This window comes from Salmo trutta, unplaced genomic scaffold, assembly GCF_901001165.1.
Source record: "Salmo trutta unplaced genomic scaffold, fSalTru1.1, whole genome shotgun sequence".
Classification (NCBI taxonomy): domain Eukaryota; kingdom Metazoa; phylum Chordata; class Actinopteri; order Salmoniformes; family Salmonidae; genus Salmo; species Salmo trutta.
Window position 1 is genome coordinate 3114831 of NW_021823043.1, and position 12796 is coordinate 3127626.

Sequence of the window (12796 nt, forward strand, 5' to 3'; positions counted from 1 at the left end):
GTCGCTTTAAAAGGTAGCTCTTGAAGATGACCTGCCTAACAGAGACGTGGCCTTGCAGGTATAAATCAGAATGTGCCAGGGCTGAGCTGCAGCCTACACCGCCTGGCTTCCTGTCAGGACACTCCATCACATGGAGCTCTTGCTCTCTGATAGGGAACACATCGTATGTGAGAGGTGCACACTGCGCTCATCAGGACAACATCCACCTTACTGTACTGTCAACGGCTGTTGGAGGGGAAGAGTAGCCCCCACAGAATGGAAGATTAATAATGAAATACAGGAAGGAATATTGCCTTGCTAGAAAACATGGAGAGAAGCCTGGTGCACACATTAGGGCAACACTACAGTACACACACCTTACGGCACCTTGTCTCTGGTTAGCAGCTGGTGGATGGGGAGTTGTGATCGATATTGAAATACAGGAAGGAATGTTCATGACTTGAATGTTGTTTATTCCTATTTATTAGCAAAAGTGTGGTTCATTATTGTGAAAAACCACATGCTATCTGTGGTGTTCTACTCTTTCACTGATGTTTCAATACCGTTTTCAAATCAATTGTGCATTCACATAAAGATGGGGATGTGGTAGGCCATCTTGAAACAGAATAGTTGTATTTCCCCTAATATTGACATACATAGGAAGGGTGAAAAAAAGACAGTAAAACACCTATGGTATATTTACACAGCTGTTGAAAAGAAAAGAGCAGAAACACAGTTAATCTCCATTCCCATTGTCCCAATGCCTGCGAAGAACAGTGGCTGAGTCCTCATTATAAAAGGACACTAAGGATCAGAACAAATACTGATACAGAAACAGTTGAGGACTTCAACTAAGCAATGGTACACTGTAACCCTTTTCATCTTTTCTCAGGTCGACGATGCCCTTACAAACAGAATGTCCCGTTCATTTTCAAATATTTGCTACTCAAGAGTCTGAATTATATCTGTGAAATCCCCTCAGTCGCTCAGTTCTTCCTCGTCACTGAAGTAGACACTCTTTTTGATCCTGGGTTTCTTGGAGTCGTCTGATGTAGAAGCCTGACCGGCCTCCTCAGTCACGAAGGCTGTCTGCTGTCGCCTATGCTGCTCCTCCTCAAGTCGTGCTTGCTGTAGAACACATGATCCCATGTGTGATTTTAAAAGAGGGGTCAGATAAGGACAAATTCCAAGTAAATCGAGGGTTTCAAGTAATACAATAGCCTACTAACTTCCCCCAACTTGAAGTACATTTGTGCACTTACCTGGAAAGCTATGGCTTGACTTAAGCTGTCAAGAGCAGGGTCCTCTCCTTCTTCCTCACTTTCCTCCTCTTCTCTGTAAACGACAGAGGGAAAAAGTAGAAAAGTCATAGAAACAAAACACACAGAGGACTTCACAAACAATGAGAAATATGACATCACAATCAAACAAAGAATCTCTGAACTAAAGTCCATCTGAAATAGAACAGTTACTGTTGCTGTTGACCACGATCATAGCCGTTTGTGAACACGAGAGAATGGCATCAATGTCCTGATAAGATACTTACACTTCATCAGGCTCTTCAACCTTTTTCTTCTTCTTCTTTTCTTTCTTCTTCGGGGGTTCTCGTTCACCAAGCAAGTTTTTTGGGCATGCATAGCTTAAGTGCCCTGTATCCTATGAAGTGAAAAGGACAGAAATATTGTATAAATAGCACTAACATCCGGATACACATTCCGGATGGATGAAGAGGGAAATGGAGATGGCTTATCTAGGCAGAGAGTATCAACTTACCCCACATTCATAACATTTGGACTTGTCTGTGTAGTTTCGCCTCCTGATAAATTCAGTTGCTCGCCCGTTGTCGATTGCAATGCTCGCTTTCACTGTTCTTCCAAATAACTGCGGGGCGAAAACGAGGGGGACTTTAACGCAAAAACAACACATCAGATATGTGACTTTTTATGAAAACAGGGAGAGGAAAAATGCCCACCTGTTTATTGTTGAGTGACCTAAAGCAGCTCTGTGCAGAATCTTTGTCCAGGAAGAGCACAAAAGCCACACCTTTACTTTTGCGTGTTTCTTTATCTTTGACTATTGTCACCCTGAAAGCATGAGACCATCATTATCTTCTCTGATCACCACAATACCAACATAGTGAATAACTAAAAATCTATAGCACTGTGTATTTATTCATCGTGTCACTATTTAAAAAAAAAAATCTTTGTCTTTAACTCTGCATTATTGGAAACGGACCAGTAACTAGGAAGTTCACTGTTAGTTTACGAAGCATGTGACCATTTTTGGGTTTGTATTTGAGCTTTGTATAGCTCATTATTTTGATACCAGTTACTTACTTCACAACTTTTCCATATTTGGTGAAAAGCTGAAATTAAAAGATCCAAGACATTATTTGAGGTCATTTTTACAAATGGCATAAACAGCAGGATCATGAACTTGTGAAATAGTGGTAGGGAGGGGTTAAGTAGTTATATCCCATTACTCTACATATGGAGACATTACGGCAGGTAGCCTAGTGGTTAGAGTGTTGGACTAGTAACCGAAAGGTTGCAAGCTCAAATCCCTGAGCTGACAAGGTAAAAATCTGTCGTTCTGCCCCTGAACAAGTTAACCCACTTTTCCTAGGTCGTCATTGAAAATAAGAATTTATTCTTAACTGACTAGTTAAATAAAGATTAAAAAAAATGGTTTTACCTTGTGTAGATCACTGTTGGTTAGAGAGAAGGGCAGGTTGGACACATAGACTGTGCTTCTACTGGGAGCCAAACCACCACTCATCTTGACTTCACCATCAGAGTGAGACAGACACTGAAAACGGATTAATGGTGATGAATATTCAGATTGAAGTTAGTTAGCTAGTTAGTTATCTATTTCATTGAGCGATATGCAATCTAGCAGTGATGCTAGCTCGAATCAGATGTGTATTACCTGGAAATACACATTCAAGGAATCGAATAAATCACTTACCTAGCGAGACACCATTGGTGATTTATAGTTATTGAGTAGTGTGGGCAAAAGAAATTGGTAAATATGTTGTTTTTTATTAGTTATTCAATATCAGTAACATGTATTTGCTATCTAGCTGCCAAAAACAATGGAGAACTGTTCGTCGTCACAGGAATATGACGTTTCACGTGACTGACTTTTTGTCAATCCAATCAAAATTCAGTGTGTACATGCGCCAACCGGAAGAAGGTGAAAAGTAGGTAATGGTGAGCTTGTTTTCATATCTTTTGTGAAAACGACTTTATTTTCTCCAACGTGCGTATCGTTTATAGCGTGTCTACATGCTTGTGTTAGTAAATATGTATTTGTTCTAAATACTGTTTTCGATTTGAGCGAATTAACTCAGCATGGACTGTGGACTAGCTTGAGCATGTAGCTAGCTAACGTAAGCATACGTAGCTAGCAGTTAAATCTACACAACCTGCGAAATATATATTAGAACAACGTTATGTGCTAATTAACAAGCCAGTAGAAAGAGGTGTTTTCATATCACTAATCTCAGTGGTTGAAGGTTTGTTTGAAAGAAGACGAGCATTAGTTAACTCCTAGCTAGTGCGGCTTTCTAACGCTGAGCCAAAGATTATGGCTGAGCCTCAGAGGAATGCGCGCTAACATCCTGCCAGTACTTCTGGATCAGAGCTAGCTATTAGCTACAGTAGGTGCCATACTATCACACATACTGATTTGACATATCTCTATGCTTGGGATTACCTAACCTACATTGTTAATAGCTAATGTGCACACCATGCAGTATTGTCAAACTAATACGTAACATCTTCTCTTTTCCCCAGTTAGTATTGACTGTCTCTATTGGCATTACCCACTCCCAATACTACTACATAGACTTGTCCAGACAAAACAAGTAAGTGGAAAATATCTTGCTTTCCTCCAAAAAGGTTTCCAGTTATGCGTACTGAACAATTCCACCAGGTCAACATGTAGGCATATTCATGAACACCTACCACAACTTTGATTGTCATTAACTGTGTAAGCCTCCGGGTGGGTGTAATTTGTGGAACGTTCCAACAGGAATCTGTTCCAAAAACATCGTAAATAACAAGGTTGCCAACAAACAACGCATACAAAGTTGTATAGTGGCAGAATAAGATACCGGGTAGGGGGTGGGCTATTTCATTAAGTTTCAGTCACCACGTTTATTCTGAAAAATGTCTGTCCTCACTCTGGTAGCCTATGGACAAACATTAAGGATAAGCTCCGTGGTGAGTTGATGCTTTTTCGGCAGCTAGTTAGCTAGGTGAATTGATCATGCTACTTTGTATACTTTGTTGGCATCCTTGTACTTTACAACGTTTTTGGAACAGATTCCTGTTGGAACGTTCCACAAATAATACCCACCGTAAACCTCCCCTGCTGTCTACTTTGCAGTGGCTTACAGGAGAGACCGAAACATAAGGGATGTCTATGAGGAACGCTTCCTACCAGACAGACCGGTGAGTGTTTCTGTCTGTGGAAAATGTTGTTCGGTTTATGTATTTATAATTGTACTAATTTACTTTCCATTATAATACTTAACAGAACTTAGCTGAGGAACGCTCAACTCCGTTCTCTTATATCGAGGTGGAGGTGAGTATTGGTAACTGGTCGCACGATTTGCTAGCAACCACATTGTCTCGCCGTCAGTCGATACTTGTGAATATTTCTGTAAACACTTACCGTACCTTCTGTGGGGTGCTGAAATTCAAACTGTTAATAAAAATACAACCAGTGACTTTTTCCTCATTTGGGTTCTAGTGGTCTTGACGTACTACGTCAGTTGAGATTCAATTGGGACAAAAGTTGGTCAACACAAATGAGGAAAAAGTCGGTGGTTGTATTCAATAAAAGTTTTTATTAAAAGTATGAACTTCAGCACCTGCAGTTGTACAGGTAAGAGTTTTCAGAATGAACATTTGTACAAGTATCAACTGATGGTGACTCAATATCGTTGCTAGCAAATCATGTGACTAGTTATCAATACCCAACTCCGCCTTGGTATTAGAGGTCAACCATTATGATTTTTCAACGCTGATACCGATTATTGGTGAACCAAAAGAAGGCCAATACCGATTAATTGGCCGTATTATTATTATTATTATTATTATTATTATTATTATTATATATTTATTATTTATTTATTATATTTGTATTTTTTTTGTATTTTTGTAATGTAATGACAATTACAACAATACTGAATGAACAATGAACCCTTTTGTTTTAACTTAATATAATGCATCAAATCTATTTGGTCTCAAATAAATAATGAAACGTTCAATTTGTTTTAATGCAAAAACACAGCGTTGGAGAAGAAAGTAAAAGTCCAATATGTGCCATGTAAGAAAGCTAACGTTTAAGGTCCTTGCTCAGAACATGAGAACATATGGTGGTTCAATATTCCCAGTTAAGAAGTTTTAGGTTGTAGTTATTATAGGAATTATGACTTTCTCTCTATACCATTTGTATTTCATATACCTTTGACTATTGGATGTTCTTATAGGCACTTTACTATTGCCAGCCTAATCTCGGGAGTTGATAGGCTTGAAGGCATAAACAGCGCTGTTGACAGCAACAGCTGCTAGCAAACGTAGGAAAGTGCTGTTTGAATGAATGCTTACGAGCCTGCTGCTGCCTACCACCGCTCAGTCAGACTGCTCTATCAAATCATAGACTTTATTATAATAAACACACAGAAATACGAGCCTTTGGTCATTTTAATATGGTCAAATCCAGAAACGATCATTTCGAAAGCAAAACGTTTATTCTTTCTGTGAAATACGGAACCATTTACGTATTTTGTTGAACTGGTGGCATCCCTAAGTCTAAATATTACTGTTACATTGCACAACCTTCAATGTTACGTCATAATTATGTACAATTCTGGCAAATTAATTAGTCTTTGTTAGGAAGAAACACAGTTCACAACGAGCCAGGCGGCCCAAACTGTTGCATGTACCCTGACTCTGCTTGCACTGAACGCAAGAGAAGTGACACAATTTCCCTAGTTAATATTGCCTGCTAACATACATTTATTTTAGCTAAATATGCAGATTTAAGAAATATACTTCTGTGTATTGAGTTTAAGAAAGGCATTGATGTTTATGGTTATGTACATTTGTGCAACGAATGTGGTTTTTACGCGAATGCTCGTTTGTTAAATCATCACCTGTTTGGCAAAGTTGCAGTAGGCTATGATTCGATGATCAAATAAAATGTATTTATATAGCCCTTCTTACATCAGCTGATATTGATAAATTAACAGGCACCGCATTGATTATATGCAACGCAGGACATGCTAGTTAATCTAGTAATATCATCAACCATGTGTAGTTAGTGATTGTAAAGATTGATTGTTTTTTTTAATAAGATAAGTTTAATGCTAGCTAGCACCTTACATTGGCTCATTGCAGCCACAAGGTCCTTTTGACGCTGCACTCGTGTAACAGGTGGTCAGCCTGCCACGCAGTTTCCTCATGGATTGCAATGTAATTGGCGTCAAAAAAGGCAGATTGCCAATTGTTATGAAAACTTGAAATCGGCCCTAATTAATCGGCCATTCCGATTAATCGGTCAACCTCTACTTGATATAAGAGAAAAGAGTTGAGCGTTCCTGAGCTCCACAGAACAACTGTGCCTTGTTTCTATCCTGAAAATTACATGAATTCTATGATTCACTGAGAATTACAATTACATGATTTTTCAAAAATAAACCTTTTCATCTAGAAATAAAAATTGTAAATAGCTTTCTAGAGGACAACCCTAATCTTGTTTCTCTTTCTCTTCTTTCACATCGAAATGTAATTAATTGTAGGCCCCATATCCCAGATCAGCTGGAGCAGGGCCTGTAGAGAGGAGGCCGGCTGGTTTCGGAAGGCCAGACGAGGAGTACAATCGAGGGTTTGAGTACGACGGGCCTCGCTTTTATCCAAATGGAGGCCCTCGAGGTTACCATGGCGAGGATCAAAGAGGCTACCTTGGCGACAGCCTTCATTTTCCTAACGAGCGCAGAGGTGTTCCACCTTCCCGGAGAGTAAGTGGGTTGTCAGACAATGAATAAACCATTATTGTATATGCACAATTGAAGCCTTATGCCAAGGAAGCATAATATCTGCCCATCAATCTACTGTACATGCTGGGTTTACAAGCACGAAACAATGTGCCCCATATCGATTGCATTAGTATGATTTGAGAAGCTGCAAGAAATATTTCTCTGACAGAGTAGAATGTGAACACCACAATGGAAGTGCTTCTACATCTTCATTGCTTGCTCTTTGGGGTTTTAGGTGGGGTTTCTGTATAAGCACTTTGTGATATCTGCTGATATAAAAACATCTGTATAAATGCATTTGATTGAAGTACTTAATTTAGGTCAGAGTGCAGTCAATGCTACAGCTATAGGGTATATGATTATAGTACAGCTAGAAATCCATTATATACACCGCCAACTTTATGAGGAGGAGTTTATTTCAACCTCTGACACCACTTGGTGTTCAGATAAAGAATTACATGTTGAGTCGAAGATGCTCTGTCAATGACTTTCATTGGTGCATGGACCCCAGGAAGAGTAACTGTGGACCCCAGGAAGAGTAGCTGCTGCTTTTGCAACAGCTAATGGGGATCCTAATAAAATACCAAATACAGAGGATTGGAAAATAATATTTTAGAAAATACTGTCTAATCAACAGCAGCACCATTGTGTGTTTCTCAGGATTGGACACCTGTAGATACAGTTGAAGTCAGAAGTTTACATACACTTAGGTTGGAGTCATTAAAACTTGTTTTTCAACCACTCCACAAATTTCCTGTTAACAAACTATAGTTTTAGCAAGTCGGTTAGGACATCTACTTTGTGCATGACACAAGTCATTTTTCCAACAATTGTTTACAGTCCGATAATTCACTGTATCACAATTCCAGTGGGTCAGAAGTTTACATACACTAAGTTGACTGTGCCTTTAAACAGCTTGGAAAATTCCAGAAAATGATGTCATGGCTTTAGAAGCTTCTGATAGGCTAATTGACATCATTTGAATCAATTGGAGGTGCACCTGTGGGTGTATTTCAATACCTACCTTCAAACTCAGTGCCTCTTTGCTTGACATCATGGGAAAATCAAAAGAAATCAGCCAAGACCTCAGAAAAATAATTGTAGACCTCCACAAATCTGGTTCATCCTTGGGAGCAATTTCCAAACGCCTGAAGGTACCACGTTCATCTGTACAAACAATAGTACGCAAGTATAAACACCATGGGACCATGCAGCCGTCATACCGCTCAGGTTCTGTCTCCTAGAGATGAATGTACTTTGGTGCGAAAAGTGCAAATCAATCCCAGAACAACAGCAAAGGATCTTGTGAAGATGCTGGAGGAAACGGGTACAAAAGTATCTATATCCGCAGTAAAACAAGTCCTATATTGACATAACCTGAAAGGCCGCTCAGCAAGGATGAAGCCACTGCTCCAAAACCGCCATTAAAAAAGCCAGACTACGGTTTGCAACTGCACATGGGGACAAAGATCGTACTTTTTGGAGAAATGTCCTCTGGTCTGATGAAACACCAATTAGAACTGTTTGACCATAATGACCATCGTTATGTTTGGAGGAAAAAGGGGGAGGCTTTGAAGCCGAAGAACACCATCCCAACCGTGAAGCACGGGGGTGGCAGCATCATGTTGTGGGGGTGCTTTGCTGCAGAAGGGACTGGTGCACTTCACAAAATAGATAGCATCATGAGGGAGGAAAAATTATGTGGATATATTGAAGCAACATCTCAAGACATCAGTCAGGAAGTTATAGCTTGGTCACAAATGGGTCTTCCAAATGGACAATGACCCCAAGCATACTTCCAAAGTTGTGGCAAAATTGCTTAAGGACAACAAAGTCAAGGTTTTGGAGAGGCCATCACAAAGCCCTGACCACAATCCTATAGAAAATTTGTGGGCAGAACTGAAAAAGTGTGTGCGTGCAAGGAGGCCTACAAACCTGACTCAGTTACACCAGCTCTGTCAGGAGGAATGGGCCAAAATTCATCCAACTTATTGTGGGAAGCTTGCGGAAGGCTACCAGAAACGTTTGACCCAAGTTAAACAATTTAAAGGCAATGCTACCAAATACTAATTGAGTGTATGTAAACTTCTGACCCACTGGGAATGTGACAAAAGAAATAAAAGCTGAAATAAATAATTTCCTCTACTATTATTCTGACATTTCACATGCTTAAAATAAAGTGGTGATCCTAACTGACCTAAGACAGGGACTTTTACTAGGATTAAATGTCAGGAAATGTGAAAAACAGAGTTTAAATGTATTTGGCTAAGGTATATGTAAACTTCTGACTTCAATTGTGTGTTCAGTACTGTCTAATCAACAGCAGCATCACAGTGTGTTTCTCAGGACGGGACACCTGTAGATATGTTGTTCAGTACTGTCTAATCAACAGCAGCATCACAGTGTGTTTCTCAGGATGGGACACCTGTAGATATGTTGTTCAGTACTGTCTAATCAACAGAAGCATCACAGTGTGTTTCTCAGGATGGGACACCTGTAGATATGTTGTTCAGTACTGCCAGCCCCCCATGTAGAACAGGTTAATTTTAAACAATAAAAGTCATCCCCTGTGTCTGTGTTCTAGCCGGAGGAGCCGTACCCCTACCCCTCTAGACCACCTCCTAGAGAGGACCCCCACACAACACGCCAGATGGAATTCAGGTAGGCGCAACTGTCTCACACTGCTGGATATTTGTTTTGAAACTTTCATCAGGAGAATTGGAGTTTAATCTTCAAGTAGTCTAACCTTGTGTAACCAAACTGATCACCATTCTGTTTCACTACAAGTAGCTCTCCTGAACCCCCCCAGATAAAATAATGCACTGTCATTATGTAAGTGACCAGAAGATGGCATTGTTGCACCACTTGTTTACCATGACAACCAGTCTTTTTGACACAGCCTCCCCAATCAGCCCTGTAGACTGAAGCCCATGCCATGTCTGTACTGATTTGCGTATCTGTGTGTCTCATTCTGTGTGAAATGTTTTCATAGTACCAGAGAATAATCACATAGGCATCAGGTCTGGGCCACGTCGGTCCCCGTCCACCTCTCTGCTCACATAGCTCTCTCCTGGGACTGGGAGAGAAACACACAAACACCTCAGGGTCTACTGCTGCTGCTCTGCTTTCACAGAGCGCCACACCTGGGTTCAAATGGTATTTAAATGCATTTCAAATATTTTATCTGGGCTTGATTGAGCTTTGCCTGGCTGAATGGCTCCATAAAATAGTCCCAAAACAGAAATCCCCACCCATCTGACACTCCAGGCAGACTAGAGCAAAAACTGAAAAGATTTCAAGTGGTATTTGAACCCAGGTCTGCACAGCGATGAGGGTACCATTCCTTGTGGCAGCCCGGGGTCGCATACTAGTCTTTAAAACTCTATCTTTCTGTCTGTCTGGTGTAACCTGACATGATAGAGGTGAAGGAAGGTACAGGGATAACAATGGCGTCTACTGAGTCACCCTCCGGACAGCACCATCACTATGACAGGAGTCAAAACAGGACATGGGTCTTTTCTGTGTAAGGCAGTCACTACACTACGACGTTGTAATGTGATGGCCAGAGTGTGACAGAGCAGGGTTCTGTGACTGTCCCAGGGTCAGGAGAGGTACATGCACGCAGCAGCAGAACTCACCTGTTATTTTAAGGGCCAGGTGTTCAAGGCTGTAGGTTCTTTCTTCTCCCACCTTCAGTTCCTCAGGTGAAATAATAGAGAAAGTAATTACTGTGATAAATCAAGTTAATGTTGAGAGGTTATGATAGTCACACGCCCCGAGGCCCTCTGCAATCCGGTTAGTTAGGTCTGGCCATTGTTATTCGTCTTGGCATATTTACCTGTCGTGACAGTGTAAAGGTAAGGACGCATAAAGAGACTGAGAGATTACTTAGTCTGATTCAACCTGAAGTTGACTGATGTTCAAACTGTATTTCTCATACATTTGCACTCTTGACCTGAACTGTAATCACCAGGACTAGAGTCATTAGATTGAGTTCTCCTTTTAGTGATCACTGATAATGTACATTTAAGTAGTAATTTTGAAGTCCGTTCAGGCATTCTACAGGATTTAAAGACTGCTATATATATATATATATATATATACAATACAGTAACCGCAGGTTTGAGAGTGAGAACAACCTCCTTACTTAATCAACACAGCAGCAATTTAACAAAATATGTTCTACTTGAACAACCGTCTCTAATTCAACACCTAGGCTTTTGATTTCACCCCGTTGGTCAGTTAGAGCCCACTGTTAAACAGCCAGGGGCCACAGTTCCAGTTCAGAAGAGGGAGGTGAAAGTAGTAGGGTAATATTTAGGGGTGGGATCGGCAGTAAAGACACGTGGCCATTTGCTTTGAGCACAGATGGGGTCAGACGAGGTCAGGTACCCTTCAAACAACACCCTGTCTGCGTTCCAAATGGTACCCATGCCCCTGTATAGTGCATCACTTAACCAGAGCCCACAGTGCACTATGTAGGGAATAGGGGGCCATTTGGGATGCATCCCCTGGGTCATTAAAGTTTTGTGAGGTCGGTCACTCCAAGCTGCTGGTTGGTTGGTTGGAGGACGGGGGTAGATGATGAGGTTCAGGCTGGGGTCACTGAGACCAGGTGCCTTTCATTTGTTTATACCCCCTCCTGCCCCTTGGCCTGCCTGCCTGCCTGGCTGGGTCATTCTGCTGCCTGTCGTATAGGAGGCACATAATCAGCGAGGGCAACAAACCAGAGAGGATCAACCATCCCAACAGGAGAGGAGAGAGAGCGCTGCAGGGTAAACTAATGTTCCTGGTTTTACTGCTGCGAACACAGATGTGTGTTTAGGAAGATATAACTACTAGGGCTTAGCCTTTGCACAGAGAGCAACGGTCCAGTTTTAACAGAGTCATTAAAAACACTTAGAAATGCCATTTAGCCTAAAGATATTTAGATAAATATGTAGTTGGTTAGGTTTCTGTCCCAATACATTTTGGGAATAGCATTGATTCGTGGTGTTCTTGTGGATTTTCAGTCCTAATCTGTAGCAGTACTTTTTCCTCATTTTACAATGTCAGACATGAGAGGAAATGTAAAGATTCTTCAGGTTTGGTGCTCAGATTGTGACCAGGGTGGTGTTCTGTTGCTGTGGTGCTATGTAGTCTCTACGGTACCTCATCTGTATACCATCTACCTCAGCCCGGCGCTCCCCTGTCTAGGAGCCTGTCTCACTGGTCTCCGACCTTCACCCCTACGACCACGGGGTCACTCCTCTCTCCCCCCTGTCCGTGTCTGTCCTGGCAGCACTACAGGCTCCAGTGCTGATCCACCGTGGCCAGGGGAGGAGTTATCTAAATAAACCATTCAACATCTTGACAGGAGTGTCTTGTGTCTAGGGACGGCCCCTTGTTAACCCACATGTAGCAGAAGGTGGAGATCAACAGAGAAGGTCAATGGTTTCTCTGAGTGGGGTGGGACTACTGGATACTTAGTGCTCAGGGACCACCGTCAAATGACAGTTGAAGCAGTCTTGTTGAAGCAGTCTTGTTGAAGCAGTCTTGTTGAAGCAGTCTTGTTGAAGCAGTTTTGTTGAAGCAGTCTTGCTGAGCAGTCCCTCTAAAGTCAGGCCTAATCGCTCTGACACAGTGCAGATGGAAAGCTTTGACGAACAGCAGATGTAGGCTAGTGACCAAGACTCCAAGACATTCCCCTCCTACCTTTTTATATACCTGGATGCAAAGTGGTGGTGACCTTTGGTTAAGATATAGTCTACTGCTTCCACTGATGTACTG

At 41.4% G+C, this 12796-nt stretch overlaps 2 protein-coding genes across 6 annotated transcripts in view; one reads left to right on the forward strand and one right to left on the reverse strand.

The window, feature by feature from the left end:
• Window positions 1-431: 431 nt before the first annotated feature.
• LOC115188440 (zinc finger CCHC-type and RNA-binding motif-containing protein 1-like) lies at window positions 432-3081 on the reverse strand. The gene is made up of 8 exons (XM_029747308.1): window positions 2947-3081; window positions 2674-2787; window positions 2316-2344; window positions 1952-2063; window positions 1753-1860; window positions 1526-1635; window positions 1242-1314; window positions 432-1107 (listed from the first exon to the last, which is right to left on the reverse strand). Exons 2-8 carry the CDS (start codon window positions 2755-2757, stop codon window positions 958-960), a joined length of 666 nt encoding a protein of 221 aa, XP_029603168.1. The 5' UTR covers window positions 2758-2787; window positions 2947-3081; the 3' UTR covers window positions 432-957.
• Window positions 3082-3122: 41 nt separating this feature from the next.
• Window positions 3123-12796, forward strand: part of LOC115188438 (periphilin-1-like) — a 28449-nt gene continuing 18775 nt past the window's right edge. For 2 of the 5 annotated variants that reach the window (XM_029747301.1, XM_029747306.1), the window contains exons 1-5: window positions 3145-3191; window positions 3777-3847; window positions 4372-4436; window positions 6791-7009; window positions 9612-9688. In XM_029747301.1, coding sequence (XP_029603161.1) covers window position 3847; window positions 4372-4436; window positions 6791-7009; window positions 9612-9688 — 362 coding nt within the window. In that variant the 5' untranslated portion in view covers window positions 3145-3191; window positions 3777-3846. Of the gene's footprint in view, window positions 3192-3227; window positions 3641-3776; window positions 3848-4371; window positions 4437-6790; window positions 7010-9611; window positions 9689-12796 lie in introns of those variants that run through there. The other 3 variants (XM_029747303.1, XM_029747304.1, XM_029747305.1) reach the window with 3 other exon arrangements.

Bases quoted from the DNA above. Each gene is read 5' to 3' on its own strand.
- LOC115188440 (XM_029747308.1), bottom strand. From the start codon at position 2,757: ATGAGTGGTGGTTTGGCTCCCAGTAGAAGCACAGTCTATGTGTCCAAC. The intron at 2,345-2,673 runs GTAAAACCATTT...TTTTAATTTCAG, and splicing joins CCAACAGTGATCTACACAAG to CTTTTCACCAAATATGGAAA. The intron at 1,636-1,752 runs GTAAGTTGATAC...TTCACTTCATAG, and splicing joins CCAAATGTTATGAATGTGGG to GATACAGGGCACTTAAGCTA.